This window comes from Zonotrichia leucophrys, chromosome Z (genome assembly GCF_028769735.1).
Source record: "Zonotrichia leucophrys gambelii isolate GWCS_2022_RI chromosome Z, RI_Zleu_2.0, whole genome shotgun sequence".
Lineage (NCBI taxonomy): Eukaryota > Metazoa > Chordata > Aves > Passeriformes > Passerellidae > Zonotrichia > Zonotrichia leucophrys.
Window position 1 is genome coordinate 69,822,550 of NC_088200.1, and position 25,132 is coordinate 69,847,681.

Here is a 25,132-nt window from a genome sequence, read left to right on the forward strand (position 1 = left end):
GCCAGGTCTTAGAGAAAATGGAGCAGGGAAATCTGTCATAATGCCTTTGAACCAGATCTAAAAGTGAGGAGAGACTGGGATTGATTCCAGGGAAGTTTGCTTTAAAAAATGGGTTTTTAGAGTTTGTAGTGTTCACTTCTCAGCTCCTTGTGTTGAAGTCTTAGAAGCCCATTCTTTCAGACTTGGGAATTTGAGTAAGATATTCAGCAAACATCCCTAGCTTCAGGGAGAAGCTTCCTTAGTTACTGGAAAAATCCACTTGTGGCAATTGCTCTGTTATAACTTAATGTTTATGTTTCTGTCTTACTGAAGACTTCTGTAAGCACCCAGCTGTATCCTCACACCCCTCACCTATTCTTGAGGCTTTACAACGATTTAAATACAGGACATAAACTGTTTTTCTTCAGGTGGACTTTTCAGTCTGCTGCAGGCCATTTTGCTCTGTTTATCACAGTTCCACCCTTTTTTCCTGAGAGGCTGAGTGAACTGAAAACTTTATTTTGAAGGCATGAACAATGCCGCAGTGATGTTGTGTATTAGCTCCTGATCCTAGGCCTGAAAAAGGTCTGTGAATAGCTTTCCCCAAGCTACGGGCATTCCTTTCTAAGGAAACAAATCACCCAAAAGATAACAGCAGTGTGATTGCTTATTTTAATGGAAGACCTGAACCATCCCTGCAGTGCCTGGATTTATCTTTGCACACACTTTAGAGGTGTGGGATGGTTAAAATACTTCTTGTTCAACTTGTAGGGTTTATAATAGTTCTGCAGAAAAGTGACTAAAAATCTAAGTTGTAATAAAAGAAGTGTCAAAACTAGGAATTAACAAGTAATTGTTGCAGTTTGCAATTTAATTTCCTTATTAAGGATTGATAACATGAGAATGTGGCAAAATAAAATATTTCCTTGCATAAAATAGGAAACAAGACCTGTTTCATTCTGGATGTAATACATTTTTTAGAAAATACCACATACTAAAGTATAAGACACAGGATGACCATGGCTAGTTAATGCAGTAGTAGCATTTGTTTGGCATTTGGCTATTTTCATGTAAATTTCTTGAATCTCCTCAAATACATTCCTTCTGGAAGGCTTATATATGAGAAATTAATTCTTTTAAGCATTTTGTCTCTACAAGTATATTTTTGAGGCATTTAGCAATAATAAACCTTTTTGATTAGGCATAGAACTTGGAAATTATTCCTATTTCATAATTAAAAATCCTTGTACAAGTTCTCTCCAGCTTTCCTGATTTTTTTGCAGAGAACATGCTGAGAAGGTGAAGCTGAATTTGGAATCAAGTAAACATTTACATTTTATAGCACAGCACTTGATACTATGAAAAGAACAAGTTCTCCTGTCTGACAGCAGTCATTGTGTTTCAGGCACAGATAGTCCTGCTGGTGATCCTCATTCTTGCTATAGGAGACTTTGTCATAGGAACATTTATTCCTCTGGAGAGCAAGAAGCCCAAAGGTTTCTTTGGTTACAATGGTATGTTGGAACAGTTTACAGTATGGTAAACAATTCCTTCCTTTCCAAAATAAGCTGCTATTATTAAATTAAACATCTAGTATATCTTATAGTCTTGTTTAACTGTGGAGACTTTTCCTGATTGCTTGTCACTTCCGCAATTGGGTCAAAACTTGAGTATTACTTAATATTGAATATATATTAAATTTAAAAAAGCTGGATTATACTGTAAGTATTTTTTCTACATTTAAATCTGCTTAAGTTCACTGTGTTGACTTTGAGTTGAAGTGATGAATTAGGGCTTAAATGTTCTACATTTAGTTTTAAGAAAGTCCTGTGACTGTCAGCTTTTTTACTGGTCTGATAGTGGCTGGAATGGGTTCATACTTCAGCTTCCATGTGAATATTCACAGACTTAAATCTTCCCCTGCAGCCGACATATTCATGGAGAATTTTGGGCCGGATTTCCGACAAGAGGAAACCTTCTTTTCTGTGTTTGCTATTTTCTTCCCTGCTGCAACTGGCATACTTGCTGGTGCAAATATCTCGGGAGACCTTGCGGTGAGTAGTGAATTAAAGACATTTTCCATGACCACTCAAGTGTCCATTGACCTCTGTCATCACTGTCCACTGACGTTTTTCTTTCAGGATCCTCAGTCAGCCATACCTAAAGGAACACTGTTGGCCATCTTAATCACTACATTGGTTTACGCAGGAATTGCAGTGTCTGTAGGTAAATAGAGAATGTTTTTAACTTTCTCCTTTCACGTTTGTTCTAAGGACGTGTTTTGATTTGGTTTTATGTAATTTGTTATGCACAGTCGTTATGTAATTGACTTTCTTGCACGGGAAAGTAATAGCCAAAGGTTTCTTGTTTTTGCTGTTGGGAGATTCAGTTTTCAGCTGGTTTTATAATTTCATGAAATAACTGATGGTTTTCTAAGAAAAGTTGACTACTTCAGGCAGAAGATCACAGTAGACTTCTATCGGTGTTGCCTCATTGTTGCAGTTATTTACGTTAATGGATTTACAGTTTAGCAGTGGGATAATCCCTGGATTAGAAAAGCGTGTTTTCAGGAAATACCCACTGAAAAAAACACCTGTGTTGTTTTGAGGATTATGGTAATCAGCCACATACCTGCAGGGAGCTGTGGGATGATCAGACAGCACTGTGGTGAGGATGTTTGAGCAGTAATTCCCCAGCTGAGGGAGGAGACCAAGAACGGCCTTCAGTTCTCATCAGCCCACTTTTGGAAGTGTCGTGTTCTGCTGTAAAGAGGAGAAATAATCAGAGACTGATCTGAGTCTTTTCTTCCCAGTCTTTCCCAGCCCACAGTTGTTTGAAGTCCTCTGTAGAAGTTGCCCTGGGGTTGGTACCAGTCTTGCTGTAGAGTACCAGTGGTTTACTATGTTTTCCCCACATATAAAATAATTCTAGTAACCTTAAGATTACAGAATTGTAATTGAATCATGCACATTTCTTGCCTGTGATTGGAAACATTTTTTTAGTCATGTCACATAAAGTAGTTTCTGACAGCAATAATAATTTTTCTTACGTGAAAGACCTTGTTTTCTAATAGCTGTGGTGCATTTTGAGTGAAATTCTCATTTCTGAGAGGACCATTGATCTTACCACTAATGATACTTCCTTTCAAAGATACCAATCTTGCTAGTCTGCCTTTGTTGGCTAACGTGGGAGTGTAGCTCTGCCAAACAGTTGCTCTGTAGTGATTGTACTTTATGCAGCATAATGAGCTACCCTCATTTCCTAATTAGATTGACTGCATAGACCTCTTGCTACCAAATTTGAATCCTTTGGAACCTCAATCCACACAAGACTCAAATTATTGTTAATACTTGCTTATTAATGGAATACTTTGATCAGCTTCCAAACGTGAAAAGTGCAGTATAAAAACTGACAAAAGAAGCAGTTTGCAAAACCAACTGGACGTGAAATTGATTCATCAGAAATGTTCTGCCATGTACTGACTTACACTTTGAATTCTGCTCATTAGAAAAAGGCAGCAGGAGTCAGAGATCATGGGTGAAATTCAGCTCCTTTTGAGGCGTTGGATCAGGAGTATTGGACAAACAAAACCACTTTTATTCCTTTCCCAGAGAGTGGTGTAAGCAAGTCACTAAAGATGTGAAGGGGTAGTAAGTGTTGCACCGTAGTCATATCTGAAGAGGAGGAAGATGTTCTGAACTTAACTCACTATTTGTATGCTCTGTAGTAAGAAGGCTAAACTGAGTAGAAAAGAAAGAAGGAAAACTACTGATCCTGCTGCTACAGCTAGGCAGCTATTTCAGAAGGATAACTGAGACATTGGTATGCATAATTCAGTTTCATAATTCAGCAGAGGACTGAGGCACACAAGCAGGTGGCATGAGAAGGCAGATTTCACAGACAAATTTGCTTTAAAAATCGTGGAAGATACATTTCAAAGAACTACATTTATCACTTTAAGAACAAGGGGAGCTCTAACAAAGAAAAAGCCAAAGTTCTGAGTAGCATTATGACCTGCTTCCTGTAGTTATGAAAGTAAAACTAATTCACAAGAGCCAAACTGTAATTGTTCGCAGCACTAGTAAAATTAAACACTCTGAACTGCACTCTGAAGGGCTGTAGTAATTCTGGAATTCATATATTAAGGAGATAATTTGTTAGAGATGGCTGTAAACTTTCTCATGCTTAAAGCCTGGCAAAGCTCTATTTCAGTTTGGCAGGAATATGCTTGTAAATGCCTGTGAAAAGGTGCAATCTTATTTTCACAGGAGGGAAGACCTAAAGACTTTAGGGAAAAAACTGCCAGAATCATATAAATAAATGCAACTTTTCTGAATGAGTCTTACAGAAAGTAGCATTTATTGTTGTTACTTTATCTAAGTGTCTTCTGCTGAGAACAGAGCCTGCCTGCCTGTTGTACATTCTCTCTCAGTAAGGCCCACATTAAGTTTGTTCCATGTCTCTTTCTGCCACATTTTGATTGCATGTGTGAAAGTCCTGGCAAAGCTGAGTTTGAACTTTGACAGAATGAGGAGGAGAGAAGGGCTGTGATAGTGCACTGTAGGTATTTAATGAGTTGTTCAGTATAATTGGCCTGCCACTGCAATTTTGTCAACAACAAAATGCTGTTTACAAATAGTTCAGCTGAGAAGTGTGTTGTCAAATCCATTTTATGCTGCTCGAGTGGCTGGGGCAGATACCTGAATAGTGAAGAAAGGGAAACATTTTCCTCTTACAAAGCTCTTACTCCCAGTTAAACAAGAAAACAATTTTAAAAACCTCAGCTCCTCCACATACTCACAAGAAAAGCATAAGACTGGTGTGTGGTGTAGGAAACTTATTGTAATTTCACCAGTTAGGCATAATAAGTAACTAAAAAAGAAATGAGGAGTGGAAGGATTAATTAATGTCCACCTACTGGGACCAGGTGTTGTGGTGGGCTGTTAATCAAGTTCTGATGTCTCACAAGAATTTAAATATGGTATAACTAATCAGGAATTAATTTTCCCCGTGGAAGAGAGACAACATACATAGATGCCTAGGAATATTACTGAATAAACTTACACTTGCAGCAGATCTCTGCCTTCTTAATTTTTGCAAATAGTTAATTTAGATCCTTAGCTGTCATGGGGTTTTGTTGCAAGGCAGTTCTTGTCATTCAGATTCCTGAAAGAGTAAAGGAAAGGAGTTTTATTGACTCTCTGGACTTTTCCCCACTCCTTATTTAATTCCAGTCCCCAAAGTATTTCCTGGTGTTCAAACAGTTTGATTACCTCTACTATTAGACTACAGAATGTTAAATAATACTTAGTCTTATCTACTTGTTGTCATAGATGAGACAAAACCCCCTTGAAATAGAAGACTTGAACTAACGGGTACTAAAATACCATTTTCTTAATATTTACAGGCAGAAATACTGTTTCTCTAGCATTTTCTTGACCAGCAAAATTAAAATGTAATAATAGATGAACAAAAGACAGTAGTTAAGGTGATGATTATAAAAGAATATGGGAGAAATTACACTCTGTGTCTGTTTTTCACCAAGAAACCGCCTGAAAAATACCATGGTCACATAGGAGATGGCTTACTTAAACATTGGGAAATGGCTTGTAACAGCCTTTCATGAAACTTCTTTTTTTTAATGGCTGAGTCATAGTGACAGCTGCAACAGAATTTGTACCTGTCTGCAAACATCTATACACACAAAACAAATCTGCACTCCTCTAGGAAAATTGACTACAAGAGAAAGTGTAAAGTCATAAAACTATAAAATGGCTTGGGTGGGAAGGGACCTTGAAGATCACACAGTGTCCAGCCTGGCCTCAGGCATGCCAGGGATTGTGCTCGTAAATTCCTGCAAGCCTATTGGCATGCTTTTCCTCCGTGCTAAAACTTTGTTTCTTCCTACAATCAGATATATTAAAAAACTAAAGATTGTTTCAGGCAAGGGAGCAGTTGCTCTGTTTGTGTTTGTTTTCATAGTGAGGATGAGCTTAGTACTGTAGCATCTTGAAAAACTAAATGTGGTGTTTTAATGTTGCTCTGTTAGATAATGCTTACATAAAAAGGAATTAACACCTATCCTTAACTTCGGGTTCAGTTTGTTAATGCTTTTTTGTTACTGTTGTGTCCATTGTAGGTTCCTGTGTAGTTCGAGATGCCACAGGGAATGTTAACGACACCATTGTCAGCGAGCTGGCAAACTGCACTAGTGCAGCCTGCAAACTCAATTATGACTTCTCATCCTGTCAGTCTCAGGCAGGGTGTCACTATGGGCTGATGAACAATTTCCAGGTATAAAACTTCCTCCTTAATCTCTATATCAGGTTTTGTGTTCAGATTTTTTTGGATTTTTTTGGGGAGGATTTTTTTTTCTTTTTTTTTAATTTGGTTTGGTGTTTTTGTTTGTTTGGTGGGTTTTTTTGGTGTTTTTGTTGATTTGGTGTCTTGGTGGGTTTTTTTTTGTTTTTTGGGGGATTTTTTTGGTTGTTTTTTGCTGATTTTTTTTTTAATTTTTCTGTTTGTTTGTTGTTTTGGGGGAGCTGTGCAGTGGCTTTTTTTGCTGGTTTTGGGTTTCTTGGTTGGTTTTTTGGGTTGGTTGGGGTTTTTTGTTGCCTGTTGTTTTGGCAGGTCTTGTTTGTTTTTTCCTTGGATTTGTTGCCTTGTATTTTTTCAGTTGCTTGTTAGGTAAAGTCATAAACTGTACATACTGGCCTTCATAAATACAAATTTAATCTGGAATAGGTGTGTGGTATACTTCAGCTGGTATGCAAAATAATGAATACCTTTTGAAAACTCTTAGGTGTTTATACACAGGTGGCATAAATATCTACTCTTTTTCTGAGCAAATTGTTTGGATTTAGGTGGTGGTGCTGCAGCTTGCTTTAGGTACCTGAATGTCATCATTCACCAGTGAGGGTAAATGTACTGATTTTTCAGTAATGCTGCTGATTAATCATAGGTGGCCTCTGTCAGTAATTCGCTTGCTAAATTTTAAGGGTTTTTTAGAAAATACAGTGGTTTTTTTTAAAGGCTATTTTAATTGTTTGTCACAGCTTCCCCTTTAGTGGTAACAAGGTCATGAATTTTCATTAAACATGATGTTACAGTATTTAAAAATCCTCTGCAAGTTACGGGGTAATTCACAGTCTTTTCACCACAGCTAGCTGGGTTGTTCATGAGCTACTGGTAAGGGTTTGAAAGAATCCAAAGGAAAATTAATTTACTGCTCACTGATTCCAGTTCAGTTTATGGTAGTCCCATCTTTGCCCAAAGTTTTTCTAATGTGTGTACAAAAAGTTGGCCAGAGATTGAGCTGAAATCCACTAATGAAATTATTATAGTATAATAATGTGAGTATCATCCATGGGGTTAACTTAGTTCGGGAAGTCAGAATTGCTGTTGTGGGATTGACAAATTTGCAAAATCTGATGACTTTCATTGTTTGTTTTAAGCTCAAAAGAACCAACGTATTGTCAAATATACAGCTGTGAATAGCCTGTAACTGGTTTCCTCCGTGTCTTTAAGTCATGACTATTGAAAGGTTCTTATCATAAATGTTACTTGTACTTCAGGGTATTTCTGTCTCCCAGATTGTTCTTGCCTCTCTCTGTGGAAAAAAGTTTCTGTCAATTAGAAAAAGTCACTTTGAAGGCCAGAGGCAGCACAGAGAATGTGGTGCCCCTCACACCCCCCTGCTTTGTTGCAGTTTTGAGAACCTTCTCTGAAATTTCATTTTTGTACCCAGTGGGACTTCCCCGTGCTGTTTTTTCTCTCACCCTCCCAGCTTTTGCTGTGCCTCTCTGAGAAGAGTCTGATTCTGTCAGAAGGAAAATGTTTGTGTGAGAGGCTGTTCATCTAATGAGACTCTTGTCCATTTCATAACTGAGCTGCTCACAATTTTGTATCTCTGACTGTTAGCTCTAAGGAGAGATACTGTTTTTTCATATGCAGTGCAGGGTGTGTGTGGGAAGGGAGATGTCCGCACTTGTGTGCTTCTCAGGTTCTTTTCTGTATGGTAAATAGCTGAGAAAACTACTGCACAAACTAAAATGAATCCCTAAGGTGAGGGAGGATCGTTGTATTTCTCTTCCAGCTTGAAAACAGGCAGATTCTGGGGCAGAAAGTGCCAATTTGTGTTCACAGTGTAATGACTTCATCACTTCAGGACACTCTGTGCTGCAGTCAGTTCTTTTCCAAAGAATTGATCTGCAGTTCTGCTGGGTCAGCTCAGGGTGTGGGTCTGCTCAGGCAGCACATGGATCACCTGTAGTCTGATTTACCTGTGGAAATCTTAGATTAGGAACTCTGAATGAGGACAGGAGGTGAAACAGGCTGTCAGACCTGCCTAGAAGGACCATCTTTAGTTTCTGTTGCCGTGAATTGTAGCTCCTCACAGGCTTTTGATATTTCTGTTCAGTGGTTATTCTGTGCCCAGGCTTACCTGGTAGAAGAGTATTTGCAAAAATTTGTTCTGGGCTCTATAGCCTCAGCCTAGAGCTTCCCAACAAAAAGTTACAGCTTTGGGTAATTAATGTGCAGATATTTTTTTCAACTTTGGATGAAAGTTGAAAGTAGAATGAAACTCAGTTGTTTTAATACAGCATTTTTGTTTTGCTCCAGAGTGCTGGACCAAGGAACTGAATTGTATCAAAATATGATATTTCATGGTACCAAATGCTTGAAATTTAGGAGACTGGCTTAACTGTAAATGCCAGGCAAACATAATGAGGCCCTTATCAGCAGGAACTGTATGTCTGTGTCAGCACACCAGTGTTGCAGGGCCACTCTTCCCTTTTACTCTGCAGGGATGAAAATCTCAGTGCTATTTCAGCTGCCTTTGTGGGCTCCTTGGTTCGTGATCAGGAGGTCTGGATTGTGTTGGGGATGGAGGGAGGGGAGTTCAACACCATGGCACACTGATTCTGCTGGATCTGGTTCCCCCTGTGTTCTCCTGGCTTAGAGGAGCTTCCTAAAGGCACTTAACTAACCTAAGGCATAACTTGCTAGCTTTTAAAATGCCAAATATTAATTGCATAGGCTTTGCTGGGATATCTCTCAAATTTATAAAACAGGGTAGTAGTCAGAAATAGAGAGTGTCAATAATTTGAAGCATTGGACAGAATCTAGAAAAGAGAATGTAAAATATGAGTCGGTTGTCAGAAGCAAATAGCATGTTGAGGCAAGTGTAGTAAAGTAAAGGCATTAAAATATTTTACATGTGAGAGGGAAAGTGAGGGAAACTTGTACACAGATTCCCTCTATAATGAGGGAAGATTGATTACGCCATCCTTGCAGGGAAAAAAAATTTACATTCTGCTTCTATAAAAATTAATGTGCATTTGTTAATTATGTTGCTATAGCAAAAGTTTCTTTCTACAATATTAGTACAGCATTTACACCTCTTAAATTTTATTCTGTAACATAATGTAGGGTTATTAGAATCTACCATTTAAAACTGTAAATTTTTCTGTTGCTTATAAAATTAAATTTCTGTTGCTTATAAAGAGATAGCTTAATAGATGTGTTGTTAGTCTTACTCCTCTATGATTATAGGCCTGGCATGCCTTTTTTTTGTTATAAACTTGCAAGTAGGCTTCAGGAAGTTCTCTCCTTCATTTGTTACACTACTCTGACAGACACTTTAGTCTCATTTTTTATTAAATTTGTCTTTTCAAGCGAGGCATGCCTTGGACTGACCTGTGAAACCTGATGTAGTGCACAGACTCAGCTGACTGAGAGGCCCAGCTGTCATTGTCAGTCTGGTCTGGAGAAATCCAGTAAATTTTACCATTAATTTAGTGAGCAAAACTTCATCAGTCATCTATACACTATGTCTGAGAACATCTGACCTAGTAAGATTATTAGACAGCAAGATTTTACCATTTCAGGTGACAATAACTTTAAAACAGGAGACTTCTGCATGCTTTTTTCTTGCCTTCCTTTGGTTGCTCTCTTGATAATTTAAATGAGATTGCCTGGGTGAAAAAGGCAAGGAAGCAGTGCAAATGATGCAGAACCACATGGTGCTTGAAAAGCACCCTGATGAGTTTGGTCTGTTGACTAAATTTCTTCAGCACTGGCTGTCTTAGAGCAACTTCAGCTTTTTTTCTTTAAAGGAAAGTATTCTATGAAACCATGAACATTTTTTAATTACACTGTTGTGTATCCTAAATCACATGATAGGTGCAAAACTGCATGTAGCTGTGGTACAGATATAATCTGTGGAAAAGTGGAGTCACAGAGTGGTTTAGGTTGGAAGGGACCTTGAAGATGATCTTCCAATGCACATGGCATGGACAGGGGTGGCACTCACTTTTATAATCTCCCTCTTTTCCTATGGCCCCTTGAGGTACTGGAAGGTACCAGCTCATTACTCATCCGGCTTACATTTGACTTCTGTCACTGAGATTACAGACATGTGCTGGGATTTGATCTTGGGGAGATAGGAAGCAAGTTTGTCTTCACCTTCAGGTTTTGACTGGGGGAAAAAGGCCTAACTTAAAATGACAGATTGTGAGGAATGTGGTTTTCACATGTTTTATCACTTGGGGTTTCTGAGACCATGTTAGTCAGTAATAGGTTAGTTGGAATATGTTATACATTCCAAAGTATTTCTTCTTCCATTGCTTCCTTCTAATCTTCTTATGTGCCCATGAAGACTTTTGCCCTTGATAATTTGAGCTTCAAATTATATTGTATGAAAAGCCACCACCTCTTGTACTGAAATCAGGATGCACTTATATTCCCTGAGCTGTCTCTAGCTCATTCATTTATATGAATGCATAATATTCAGACAGCTTTTAAGTGAAGAGTGTGTAGTATTTTTTTTTTCTGTTTCTGTAGTTATGGTGCCACCTGTTTGTTTAGTGTACTTTTTTACATATTTAAAAAAAAAATATTTTGGTTTTCAGGTCATGAGCATGGTATCAGGGTTTGCACCACTGATTACTGCAGGTATTTTCTCAGCCACACTGTCATCTGCATTAGCATCTCTTGTGAGTGCCCCTAAGATCTTCCAGGTAAGTAAGGGAACAAAACAGTAATATTTTGAAGAATAATAATTTTGAGTCATGATTTTTGGAAGAGGGCTGTGACATACTGCTGTCATTATCCATTATCAGATGACATCAGTGGATTGTTCTCATATTTACCTGTTGTTTAGAATGGGAGAACAGTTTGTTACTGTTTGTTGGGGTTCCTAAGTGTATTTTGCTCTATCTTCTTGTTTAACTATTGAATCTCCTTCTCTGTCTTTGGATTAAAAGAAGTTAAGTGAGGAGTCAGTTGTATTGATGCAGAGAACTAGTGTGTATATTGGGCAAAGTTTCCACTTCCTGAGAAAATAAAATATGTAAAAAAAGACTTTGTAATTTTAAGACAGTTGTCAAGTAGAATAGACAGTTACAGAACAGGAAATTTGCTTCTTGCAGGTGGACATTACTTAAGGATACAAAAGTGGAAATGCAAAATGTCGAGATGCAATGACAGTTGAGAATACAATTAGTCTATGGTTTATAAACTATCCAGAAGTGTTCAGAAAGATACTGTGTAATGGAACATGGCATGAGCAAAATGCATGTTGACTCTTGATTTTTTTTTTTTAATTTTTTCCCTTAGGCTTTGTGCAAGGACAGCATTTATCCAGGATTTCAGATGTTTGCTAAAGGCTATGGGAAGAACAATGAGCCACTGAGAGGATATATTCTAACATTTTTAATTGCTCTTGGATTCATACTAATCGGTTAGTTTGAAATTTTAGTAAATCTCAATCCCCTTTTGTCCTTTAGAAAGCATTCCACTTGTGAACTTGAACTTGTCCTTTATAAAGCATGTTGGGAACTTGATGACAGCGTCCTAGAGTTCTAATGCACAGCTTAATTCTAAGTCAGCTTTCTAAATCTGGTTATTTTGAGGCTTACTTTCTCCTATCTTCTAGATACAACTCTGTCAAGAACTGCAGTAAATTTTAACTGCACTTCTCTTTTTAATCATAGGTATCTGTCTTAAGGTGCTGCCAGTCAATAGAAATACATCCTTTGCTTGAGACAGTGTTAACATCCTGTAAATATGAAAGTTTATTTCAGATTTTTAATAATGGCAGCTTCAGTAAAATGCAAACTTGCATGAGCAATGTTATTTAAAATGTACTTTTCTGTTAAGTTACAAATGGTGGAGCTGAGTGCTGACACTGCTGTTGCTGAAGGTTCTCTAGGTTATAATTAATTGCACATGTTCTCTGTAGGTGGCAAACGAATTGTGCTGTGTCCATCTATGAGTCCTGTGCCAGTGTGTTTAACTTCTTTTCCCAGTTTGCTCTGTCCTCCTTCCTTCACATCTGCTTGAGGCAGAGATTCCCCCTTGGGGTCCCCGCTGAGCCATGCTGACTGGAAGCTTGATTGCAGCTAGAAACTTGCAGACCAGGATGGCACATTCTGCATTTTGAGCACTTTTTTTTTTTTTTTTTTTTTGTTTTTTGTTTTTTGTTTTTTAATGATGGTGAGAATACACATAAAAATATTTTGTACCATGCTGCCTCAAGGAAAGGAGAGAGCATCAGGTTTTTCCCTCTCACTGAAGGAGGTGTAAGCACCACTGTTGTGATGGTGTTGGTCTGTAATATTTAGATCATCTGGAATTCTTCAGAACCCAGTGTGTTAGTGCGCTGTTTGATCCAAGCCCTGCTGGGAATGAAATTTTCTCAATTAATGATCTTGAGAAAGTATGCAGTGCTTCCAGAGTGCTTCGAGAACACTTGGTAGTGCTTATATTTTTGAAGCTGAAAGCTACACTTCTTAACTGTTAAAAGAAAACTTAGTAAATAGGAGATCATTGATATAAATTCTGTCAGCAAAAGGGTAAACTGCATTTCCTTAGAATATATCAAAAAATGAGATTCTTTACAGCAGAATTTTTTCACTGTAATCTTCAAAACCATTGAGTGATACCTTTGGTAACTCGATAACTCCTTGCTTTTTTTTTTTGTTTTTCATTTTACAGCCGAACTGAATGTTATTGCTCCAATTATTTCTAATTTCTTCTTGGCCTCATATGCCTTGATTAACTTCTCTGTATTCCATGCTTCTCTTGCAAAATCTCCAGGTAGGAACTACTCATGGCATTAAAAGCTTAATATGTTGTATTCATGGGTCTTCTGAAGTTTTGAGAACTGGGTGATCCAGTAGGGCTTGGGGGCTACTGATTTTGTCATCTTTGCTGAGGGAACACAAGATAATTCAGAATTGATTCATAAACTCGGGAAGAAAACATTTTTGCTAATTCAGTAGCTGGTGCTGGCAAAACCACCTTTTGTTGTCTTCAGTTTTTGTTGATGTTTCATATTCCAGACAAGAAGAAACAGGAATTGTTGGTGGTATTGCCCCATTTTTATAGTCCTTAGTGTGGGTAAACAGGAATAAGCCAAAACCTGGTACCTGCAGAGCAGATGTACATTACACCCAGTCCACATGCAGTTGAACTGGAATAACTCCCCTAAGAGCTTAAGTTATTGAATGGGTAGATTTGCTTTTTTTCTTCTCAGGGGGTGGGTATAACTGTTTGCACAACAGTTCTAACTTTAATAACTCTAATACACTTGTTAATCTTGGATGTGTTCATGGAGGTGTGTATACCAGATTTTAGGATAAACTTGTGGCAAATAATGTAAAACTGGCAGTTTAGTACTTGGATGTACCCAAGTTCTGTTTGGATATACCTGTCCTTTTCATGTAGTGAGAACTCCTATGTGAAAACAGTAAAAATGCACAACTATAAACAGTAGTATGTAAGAAACTGAGGTATGGGAGGATGATTTATGCTTTTCTACTTTTGAAAGGAAAAATCTAATGTCAGACCGCCTGGTTCAATAGACATATAGCACATACATCCTCAAGCTTCCATCTGAGCTGTGCTCTTAGGGGAAAAAATTAGGAGCATTTACATATCTGTGTGAGAAAGCTGGAAATTCATTTGGAAGGTGTTGGAAAATGGAAAGCATAAATGTGCCAGTCTGCATTTACATCACTGAAAATCAGATGTTCACATGCAGTGGATGAGAATACCAGGGAGGGGAAGGGGAAAAAGTGCAGTGCCTTCCTTCTTTTGCATTTTAAATTTAAATTAATTTTCCCCCTCTTTTTTCTACCCTCCTAAATTTTATTTTGACTAGGTTGGCGGCCTGCTTTCAAATACTACAATATGTGGATTTCTCTCATTGGAGCTATTCTGTGCTGCATTGTAATGTTTGTCATTAATTGGTGGGCAGCACTTTTAACCTATGTTATAGTCCTTGGGCTTTACATCTATGTCACTTACAAGAAGCCAGGTATGTACAGGGGCTTCTTTTGGTTGTGGAGGGGGGAAAGAAAGGAAAAAAATATGGCTTTGGCAGGGAAAAACCCCAGCAACTTCTTTCTGTTTGGACCACTAGATTAAATTTCTGTTTCAGCCTTTTTAGTTGTAATTGAATGGAATTTTTCCTGCATAGTCACTGCTGTTCCCCCTCCTCCCAAATTATGAAGATGCCGCGTAGGCATAAATGTCTGAAAGGTAATTGGATGAAAAGGTGCATGTGGAAAATGGTAAATTCATTGTGTCTATCAAGAGATGTGTATGGGAGGAAAAAGATGATAGTGGAGTCTTACTTTTCCTCATAAAAATAGTAATCTGAAAGGATCTGCTTAATCTAGCAGTTTTCCACTGAAAGTATCTGACTTTGTTTCGGCAGTGTTTTGAGATTCAGTTTTTTCTTTGCTGTGGTATAAAATAACTCAGCACAGCATTTTTTCTTCAAGTGGTGTTCTTTTGTGAAGTTGAAACTTCTGTGAAGTTGTTGTGGTCTTGGAAATGTGCAGACAAAAGAAAGCTACTCCCTTCCTTAACTATTTTGCTTAAACTTCTACAGAAATGTTATTTTTAGATATAATTGCTTGTTAAGCTGTAGGGTTTGTTGACTAGTGTTGTGTAAAATGTGGCAAGGTGTAGCTTAAATCTGTGGGTTTAGTCAATGTCCAGCATTTATTTTGTGATCATGAAGCTTTACAATGGACAACTGTAAATAACACATTGGAACCTCAAATCTTTGAACAGATGTGAACTGGGGATCCTCAACTCAAGCCTTGACTTACCTGAATGCTCTGCAGCATTCCATTCGGCTCTCAGGAGTGGAAGATCACGTGAAAAACTTCAGGTAACACTGAAAGATGGGAAATTCTGTTCTCTAGGTTGCTGTCACAAGGTTTGCTGTCAGGGTTTCCATCCACTAAGGCATTGTTCATCTCCTGTGATTCATCCAAGTAAATGGAATTACAGATTGAGTGGGATTATCAGTACAGGTGCCATCCTCTGAGGTTATGAAGATCCTGGCAGCAGCACAGTTTTCAACAAAGCATCCATGAAAATGAAATGGAGCAGCTAAGGAGATTGAGAGAGATTACCTTGGGGATTCATATGGTATCACCTATTAATTATGATGATGATGAAAAGTGATCTCCTGTAATGGCCTCAGAAGTTTGGACACTTCCTCTTTCAAAATTGATTTAAAAGTTGCCTTTGACTTACTTGCACTGGGTTGGCTCTGCCTCCTGAAGGAAGGTAATGTAAAAAATGAGCAGATGATTCCAGGATTTCTGCTGGACACAAAAAAATATAAGCTACAGAATGCAAGGGATGTGACTTACTAGTGGGGAAGAAAAATTTAATCCCTCTTACCTAGTCTTGTCTAAAATCTGTTCTTGAACTTTTTAAATGTGTAGATTTTCAGATTTAATGGGATTACTGAATTTTTATGCAATTAGTCATAGATCTGCTGACAGCTGGGTAACAGCTGAACTTTTCTTAATTTACCATAGTCTTGTAAAAGTGGATGAGTTTATTACAAATATGTTGTTACAGCTAATATTTGGAAGAACCTTTTCTGTTATTGAAAACCCCAGAATTCCAAATTAATTCTAATTCCAATCTTCTTTTTTTCCCCCTCATAATTCTAGACCTCAGTGCTTAATTATGACAGGTGCTCCAAATGCACGTCCCGCTTTGCTTCACCTTGTCCATGCTTTCACCAAGAATGTGGGCTTGATGATCTGTGGCCATGTACATATGGTAAGTTTGTTCTGTCTTTATAAAGTTACTTTGGTGGTGTTTTTCTTCTCTCAGATTTTTGGTTTGGGTTTTTTAACGTGTTTGACTTCGTTTGTGGCTCATATTTAAGTTTTGGTTTGTTTATTTGTTTGGGTTTTTGGTTTTGTTTTTTTTTTTTTTAATGAAAGCATCATTAGGCATTAAAAAATGCATGAAGAGATTTACTGGTAAGTTTTGCTAATGGGTCATCACTATGCCAGTTATGTGTACTACAGGGAAAATTTGTAAAAAATCAGTACCTTTGATAATTAAATACTTAAATACTGAAGGACCTTTTACTTCTAATTGAAGTGAACATTGGGAGATTGATTCCTTTGTAGAGTTCTGACAAAAAGCCTGACAGAAAAGAAACCTTCTTGAGCAGGAGCTCAATATCAGTTTAGTTACTCATTATCAATAGCTAAAAATTGCTTTTAACCTTCCAAATAGCTTTTTATTCCTTCAGTTATCAGATTAATTTAATTGTCAAGTGTTTCCTCTTCCCTTTCTGACCAGCCCTTGATATTTCACTAAGTATCCTTGGATGTTTTGGTCAGAATACCAAGTGAGGATGTGTTTGCAGAGGTTCTGCATGGATATAATTCTGACAGTTCTTATTACTTAGTGTCTTACGTGGCAAACTGGAGTGATTTTTTGATGGTGGGAAGGAAGCAATTTTCAAGTAACTTTTCTTCAGAATCAGCTTGTCATGAGTTGTGTTGATTGAGATACAGGGTTGCTGTCATACAGTGATCTGTACCAAAACTTCCATTTAGCTACGGAGAGGCTCTGGCATCTCTGATAAACTTAGATAAATGCATTTTACCACACTGGAATTGAGTAGTTTTGCTTCATATCTTAAGGCCACACTTCTGTCACATCATTAGGAACGTTTTAGCAAGTGCATGACTAAGAGATGTAATGCAGGACTGGCACATGTCACCTACCCAGACTTGTGCAAGGCCTTCAGCCCAGTCCTGTGTGACAACTGACATGTCCAAACTGAGGAGACCTGGGTTTGAAGGGTGTGGGACTGAGTGGATGAGGAGTTGGCGGGAAGGACACAGGCCGGCAGTTGTGATCAGTGATTCCATGTCCAGCTGGAGCCTGGTGATGAGTGGTGTCCCTCAGGCTTTGGTCTGCGACTGGGACATCCTTCATAGGTGACATGGACAGGGAGAGCAGGGCCACCCTCAAAAGGTTTGCAGCTCACACCAAGCTCAGGACACACCTGGAAGACACTGAATAAAAACATGGATTACTCTTAAATGTTTTTAAATTTATTACACTTACCAAGTGTAATAAATCTAATGACCAGATTAAAGCAAATCAAGTTAATGCAGTCCACGTACAGATACTCTGTCTTGAAAAGCTTTTAATTTCTGTCTATATAAAGTTAATATTACAGTGAATACGAAAGGAGAAACTGAGGACTGCTAGGGAGATAAGATATCACAGATGTAATCACTGCCATTTAAAAGTAGGGCTGTACAGGAAAGAATAAGCTGGTGTCACATTTCTTGCAGGAAAGCAACTCTGAAGATTCTTTGGGAGCATGTTCTTTCCCTATTTAAAATGACTTTCTTAAAGGAAGGGTGGCACTGCCTCATTCTTCAGTAGCTTTGACCATTTGGTTGAGTCTGTGTCCTCCTGCAAAAACTGGGCTGCTGTGTTCTTGATTGTTCCTTGTCCTGTGTTCTGCATTTTGATATCTAGGAGGAACACAAAAGATTCACCCCAACAGAAATAACACAAAGGAACTCTTTAAAGAGGAGGTGACTTTGCAGGATACAAAGACTCCCATAAAGTGTAGTTTTAAGTCATCCTGCATTTGTGTGTATTTTTTTACAAAGCCCTTTTCTTTTAAAACCATGTTAATGCTTTAGAGGACAAGCTGATTCCCAGCCCCTGGGGAAGAGGGTTGTGCTCAGCGGGAACAAGGTTGATTTTTGAGCATCCCTCTTCCTAAAGATGGTAAAAGTTCTTCACTTTTTGCTGCTGACAGTGCCTGCTATTTTGTGGTTTGGGGTGTTGTTGATAATGGTCAAGCATGTTTTGAGGTTCTCTGAATCTGAATTTGTTTCTAGCAGTGACTAAAAATTGGGAGGGGTTTTTTTACTCCCATTACTCCTATTCCTAATTCTTGTTCCCCTCCCCTGTTATTATTTCCTTCTTTTGAAAGGGTCCTCGGAGGCAAGCCATGAAGGAGCTGTCAACTGATTTGGCCAAATATCAGCGATGGCTAATTAAAAACAAGATGAAAGCTTTCTATGCACCAGTGCATGCAGAGGACTTGAGGGATGGAGGACAATACTTAATGCAGGTATTTAAAAAAAAATGTTAAAGTGCTGAAGATGCACATCAAAATCAGAAGGGGCTTTATACTTAGAAATACATTCCTTTTGCAAAATTATCTTCAAGCTTTGATGAAAATATTATTCTCTTAAGCAGAAAACAGAACCTTTAGTTGTGTCAGTAACCTGTTATTTTATAAAATACTTCTTGTTCTTCTTAGGCTGCTGGTTTGGGTAGAATGAGACCTAACACCCTTGTTGTTGGATTTAAGAAAAACTGGAGACAAGGTGATATGAGAGATGTTGAGACCTACATCAATTTATTCCAGTAAGTAGAAAATACAAAGTTTAGCTGCTGCGTTCCATTTCAGTATGTTTGGTAGTAAGAAAGTTCCTAGTTACATGAAGTCTCTTTCAAGTGGACCTGGGTTTTCCATTCAGCAATCTTGAGCACCTTGGGACCTTTCTGATATGAAAGTTAACAAGCAAATCTATATAGTTTAAGCAGATTAGAAATCTCCATAATAACTTTCTGCATCCAAAAAGAGTTGTGGCAGAGGTCTGAGGTTTGAGAGCTGCTGTCTGAAAAGGAGGAGAATCACTTTGCTCACAAGGTGCACAGCACTGACACACAGGCTAATACAGAAAGGAGAAAGGAAATCCCAGAGTGACTTGACAGTGTTGAAATGCAGACCAGTTGTGGCTGAAGTAACTTGTGCTGCTACCCAAACACTTAAGGAAAAAAACAATGCTAATTTTACTTAGCGGTTTTTGTGTTCAGCCGAAGTGCTGGTTAACCCACTTCCTTTGTGCTTTGTATTTCTCATTTTCTGTGTTTTTAAAAGAGAGGGGATGGGGCTTTAAGCTTTACAGGCAGATATTAGGAAAGGACCAAAAAAAGTCATGTCACCTAGGTCTCTATGAGAAAAGCAGGGGCACCAAATACAGTGGAAAAATAAGGGAACACATTGGTTAGTTTTTATTTTTTTTCCTATTTTATTTTGGGATGGCTTTTGCAGGAAGATCTGTCAAGGTCAGCAAGTCATGTGGTTCCCCACATCCCTAAAGAAACCTCAGGAGGTAATAACTGCAGGTCAAATGTCTTTCTGGAAAACTAAAAGTTTCTGAAGCACACAAAATAGAAACACATCTAATCTCTACAAATCTAACACATTAAATAATGAAATTAAAATGTTCACTAATAGACAAAACAAATCTCAAATCAATCTCAATTTTTCTTGCACTTATTATAGAATATATTGATACTTCAAACATTTCTAATCAAGTCTTACTATCTCTAAAGGACAGTGTTTAATTAGTGAAATCCTGAAAAATTTCTGTCTGTGGAAATGATGTGGGAGGGAGTTTTCTGATTTATGTTTGTTTGCACTGAACAAGGTATTCATATGTAAAGGATGGCGATTAATGACTAATGCAGACTGTATGATATGGCTAAGTTCATCTTTTTCTTGTCTTATATTTTGGGTTGTTACTAATTTTACTCCACCTTTGTTAAGCAGTTTTTTCAGGGTTTTTGCTCTTTTCTACAATAATGAAGTTTTGCCACTTTATATTTGACTGGAGTGAGTTTCAGTGTTTTCAGATGTAATGTTAACTTACAGCTATTTTGATATTAAATTGCATCATCTTAGGTGTTTTCAATACTCACACGTTTTGGAAAGATGTCAGAAATCTTCAGTCCTCAGATCAAAAAGATCTACTCAAACCTCTTTCTTGATGGATGGAGATAAAAATCTAAATTTCTTGGTGGATCTTACTGCCTCTGCAGAACTTGAGTGACCTGTTCATTATGATTTTATTTAATCACTGTTTACATAGTGGATAGAGGGAGTAGAAGGAATAGATATCCTTTCTAAATACTATTTTTCCTAAAATGATGTTCAGGTAATGTTTTGGATTTGAAGCTAAAGCAAGTTTATAATTTGAGACTTCCAAAGGCAGTGCTCAATCACTGGAATTTGTTCAGGGAAGGTGCATTTTTCATTTGGCAAAGAAAAAGCTTTAAAATATTTTATTTTTATCGCTTTTGTTTAGTGATGCCTTTGATGTTCAGTATGGTGTAGTCGTCATTCGCCTCAAGGAGGGCCTGGACATTTCTCACCTTCAGGCCCAAGGTATGACTTTGTTCCATGTGGTGAATTTGCTGTTCTAATTCCCTTCTAAAACTGCATTCTGAAAATATTAAAGCTCAGTTAAAAAATCAACAAAACATCACTACTGTGGTACAATAAAATTCAGTGAAATTAGTTAAGTCTGAACTGTAGGATAGTAACCCATGATCAGCAGCAGAACTTGGATTTTCTGCGTTTCACATTTTTGTATTTGCACATTTTATACAACTACTTCCAGAAGAACTGCTGCTTTCCTGAAAGTAATTAGTGATGCTGGCAAGTTGGCATCAAATATTTGGGGCTCAAGCCCAGAAGTTGTAAAATCACCACAAATACTGCAGTATGCAGAGGTGCCATTGAGTTTGGTGTGGTTTGCCAACCCCTACACACTAGTTTAGGGACTCTGATTCAAATTTGGAAAGGTTTTCTATGTAGATGACTTGGTTGTGCTTTCTGAGTAGAGTTCTTAAGTGGAGTGGTGAAATTTTAGTTAAATTCCAAGCCTGTGAGCTTTGGTGCAGCTGCCCTGATTTGATCCTGAGTAATTTATTCGTGGCTTGCACCATGCACTGCTGCTACCATGAGCAGAAATGACAAAAGCAGGGGCATCCCCCTGAAAGAGGAGGATCCTTTGCTGGCAAAGATTAATGTTTTAGTATTTTTAGTCCCAAAGAGTAATGCTTTAGTATTGGAGAGAGTCAAGGAGCCTGTCAGCATGTGCAGGAGGGCAGAGGAGTGTGAGAAATGGCAAGGAGTGAACCTGCAGTGTGGAAACAACCCTGCTGAGGAAGCTGGGAATGTAACCCCAGGCTGTCAGCAGGATCTTGGTGCCCACTGGGGACTTGGTGACTCTGCTGCAGCTCTGACAGCTGCTCACAGAAGGCAAACCTGGGAAAAAAGGCTAGGCAGTGAGACAGACACATCGGTGTGTGCTGTGCCTGAGGCTCATCTTCCTCTCGGAGTTAAAAAGCAGAAGCAAAAAAACATTTCACCAAGTGATTTCTTTCTTTTTCATTTTCTAGTTGTAGTTCCAGAGTGTTACCTAGCCCTGGGTTTAGGTGGTGTGGTTGCAATCAGCAACCACAACCTGGGAAAGGAGCAGAAAATGACAGCTCTGCTCAGGGGGAGCCTCTTTATGCTCTGAAGAAGTTCACAGAATATTTTTGTGTTGGTTTTCCCGCCTCCTGCCCTCTTTGCTGTGGTCTAACAGTTGCAGCAGCACGTAATTAATTTCAAACCGACTCAGAATAGGCGCATACCTCTGTTGATACAATTTGTAGCAATTCAGTGGTTTCTAATAGGCTTTTTGCTTTCGCAAAGATTTGCTGTCATCGCAAGAGAAGTCTCCCTGTGCCAAGGATGTCATAGTGAAAGTGGATTACAGCAAGAAGTCTGAGACAGACACTTCCATAGCTTTTGCTCCATCAGCCAGTGAAAGAACTCCCACCTCACGCAAAGGTAACTGCTAGTGAGCAATGAACCTGGAATTCTCATTCTTTCTCTCTCTCATTCCTCCTCTGTGCCTCTCTCTCTCTGCCCACAGATTATTTAGGGGATGTTTGTGTGTGTGTGGAATAGAAGAGTTATGCTTTTATAGATGTTGATGTCTGATCTCTTAAGTACTTTGTGTCAGATCTTACCAGTATGTAGAATAAATATTTGTTTCATGTCCCCTGAATAAACCAGGAGGTAGCCAATGACCTAAAATAGATTTTTTTTTTTTTTTGTAACTGAGTTTGAGAGACAGTCAAAAGTGCTTGAGGATTGTGCCCCACATCTTACAAGTGATGGGAAGGCTGCTAAATTTATGGAGGTTTTTAAATCTCAGACTAGAATATTATGTGCATATTAACAGATACAAATCATTCAAGATAGTGTGATATGACAATAAACAGCTTTATTACTTTCTTACAAAGCAAAAGCCTTAATAGTTAGATGGATAGTGGAGGTATATAAAATTTTTTTGAAGTAGAAATGAATCTTAGGATTTGGTAGACTGCATTTGTGTGCTTTTCTCTGTGCAAAAAAAACCTGCTTCATTTCACGTCTTTACTTTGTTTTTTTTTAATTTACATTTGTATTGTTTTCATTAATATCACAAAGGTAATTAACCTTTTTATTTTGTATCTTTAAAAACATTCCAGAGGAGGATGAGGATGGAAAGACTCCAACACAACCACTGTTGAATAAAGGCAGGCATTTTCCATCTTTTTGTGTTAAATCATTCTTTCACGTTGTTGATTTTAGTTTTCCTTTTGTAATTCTTTCTACGCCTAAGTACCAGAGAGGAGAATACCAACCATGCAATGTTTATTTGCTTCTTCATATCTGCTTTAGAATGTGCTTCATCCTTAGGCCTAGGCTGTGGGGAAAATAAAAAAGGCAACATTGTGGAAATTCCCAGAAGAGGTTGCTACTGAGACAGGATTGTGCATAAGTGTAGGAATTAAAAAAAAAACCCAATAAAAATTAAAAAGCTCTTTTGGTAAAGTAACATTTGAAATGTATTCATGGCCTTTCTGCCTTCTCAGCTGTGTGTCTCAGGTCTGGGTCCTTGCTTGGTTCAGGAAACAGCATCTGGTGGGGCAGTGGAAGTGCTCTCAGTTTATTCAGTGTTCCTTCCAGAGCCGTGGTTGTTGCTCTGTTATTTGCAAATAGTTCAATAGCCTCAAAACTAAGGTTTAGTGCAGCTACCCACTGAGGTGAACATGTTGAAATAATAATGCAAAGTGTTCTTTCAAATCAGCATTTTGAGGAATTAACTGAGCAGTTTTCACTAACGTGTTCTGAGTTAATCAGGTATTTTTGCCTCAACTGCAATTAATCTGAGCTGTTTTGACATTGTCTTCGTAATTTCAGCAGCTAGGAGCTTCTGTGTTTTAATAATGGAAAGTGAGATTGTATCTTGAAACACAGGATGGCAGTTTGGGAGAAGTCCCAGTATGCAATAAAGTAGTATATTAATGTAAATCAGTCACAGATGTGCTCTAAATTACAAAAATTCCTAATAAAATAAGGACAGAGACAAATGTCAGACTCCTGGCTCTTGCTCAGACTGAGGTTTTAATTAAGAGAAAGAGGTCAGGGATTTTTTCCTGCAGTTCAAAAATGGGATCTGTATTATTCTAACTGAAAATGCTATTATTGTCTTGTCCTCAGTAAATCAAATAACTTTGTTATGCAAAGCAGTACTATTTGCAAAAGGGTCCAGTATGCATAAATAGCTTTTAATTTTACCACATGCTTAAAGAAATCTGGATTTAAGGAGAGAATTGCTTAGGACAAGACATTTACTTATAAAATCAGTTGCCTACATATTTTTAGGGAAGTTCTGTCATTTGCAAGAGGTAGAGTGTGCGGCCTAAAGCTCTGGGGCAAAGATAATTAAGTTGTCCAGGCAAAAGTCTGCATGGAGGCCTCACACATCCCTTATTTCTCAGATGCCTGCTAAAAGACTTCAGCTGCTGAAATTATGAGTTTCTAGACCCCCTAAATACGTCCAGTTCAGTTTATATCCAATCTATCAAAATTCGGAGTTGGTTGGGGGGTGTAAAGGAAAATTTTCATTTAAAAGTAGGTATATCACAAAATGTTAAGAGTTGCATTTGATGATTTTCAGTGTGATTAAGCAAAACACCTCAAAACCAAAATTTCACTATATGTTTTTTCCAGATTCAAAGAGCTCCTCCTCTCCTTTAAATGTGACCGACCAAAGACTTCTTGATGCCAGCTCTCAGTTCCAGAAGAAACAAGGCAAGAGCAATATTGACGTCTGGTGGCTCTTTGATGATGGAGGTAATGTGTTTCATAATTTAAAACCTTTAAATGCTGATAAAAAAAAATACTGGAGTATTCTGGATTATTTGTTAATATATATCCATAAGTCAGTTCATATAAAATCTGTACTGTGTAATTTTACACTGTAAAACTGTGTAAAAAAAAACTGTACCATTTTCTAAATTTGAAATTCTGTTCAAAACACAGGTTTGACACTGTTGATTCCTTACCTTATCACAACCAAGAAGAAGTGGAAGGACTGCAAGATCAGGGTGTTCATTGGTGGAAAAATAAACAGGATTGATCATGACAGAAGAGCGTAAGTTTGCCTCAAAAATTGCATTTCAAATGCTAATACAGCATGTTACACATTGGATTACTTCTCTTCCTGCCTGCCTTATTTCGGTTGTTCTTTGCTGGAGGTGTGATCATACTCTTTTGCCTTTCTGAAGAAAAAGGTTTTGTTTCCCCCAGATTGTTTTTGGATGAGTTACCTCAAACTAATTTTCTGCAATACTATCTGACACTATTTCCAAATATTTTCTGAGATTATCTTCAAGAGAGAGCTCTTCTCTTATTTGAAGGCCATAAAACTGTTTAGGGTTTTTTTTTCCAAAGCGTGTTGTTGATTTATAGTCATATGCCAAGTCAATTTGATTTTTGTCCTTGTTATATTTAAGGTGCCTTTTTTTTTGGTGTTTGGGGGGGGGGGCGTTGGTTTGGGTTTTTTGGGGGGTTTTTTTTTGTTTGTTTGTTTGTTTCTTAAACCAGTGGTTTTTATTACCAAGCAACTATCTGTTTAACCTGTGAAAAAATTAAAATTATGATCATGTA

General features: G+C 37.9%; 1 protein-coding gene across 2 annotated transcripts in view; it reads left to right on the plus strand.

The window, feature by feature from the left end:
* Window positions 1–25,132, plus strand: part of SLC12A2 (solute carrier family 12 member 2) — a 54,083-nt gene that overhangs the window by 22,256 nt on the left and 6,695 nt on the right. Inside the window, exons 7-23 of one of the 2 annotated variants that reach the window (XM_064735387.1) lie at window positions 1,385–1,493; window positions 1,906–2,033; window positions 2,121–2,205; window positions 6,119–6,273; window positions 10,893–11,000; window positions 11,599–11,722; window positions 12,979–13,080; window positions 14,147–14,302; window positions 15,067–15,166; window positions 15,966–16,077; window positions 18,278–18,418; window positions 18,611–18,717; window positions 20,445–20,524; window positions 21,842–21,979; window positions 22,666–22,713; window positions 24,194–24,316; window positions 24,506–24,617. In XM_064735387.1, the coding sequence (XP_064591457.1) occupies window positions 1,385–1,493; window positions 1,906–2,033; window positions 2,121–2,205; window positions 6,119–6,273; window positions 10,893–11,000; window positions 11,599–11,722; window positions 12,979–13,080; window positions 14,147–14,302; window positions 15,067–15,166; window positions 15,966–16,077; window positions 18,278–18,418; window positions 18,611–18,717; window positions 20,445–20,524; window positions 21,842–21,979; window positions 22,666–22,713; window positions 24,194–24,316; window positions 24,506–24,617 (1,928 nt within the window). The remainder of the gene's footprint in view (window positions 1–1,384; window positions 1,494–1,905; window positions 2,034–2,120; window positions 2,206–6,118; window positions 6,274–10,892; window positions 11,001–11,598; window positions 11,723–12,978; window positions 13,081–14,146; window positions 14,303–15,066; window positions 15,167–15,965; window positions 16,078–18,277; window positions 18,419–18,610; window positions 18,718–20,444; window positions 20,525–21,841; window positions 21,980–22,665; window positions 22,714–24,193; window positions 24,317–24,505; window positions 24,618–25,132) is intronic. The other variant, XM_064735388.1, reaches the window with a different exon arrangement.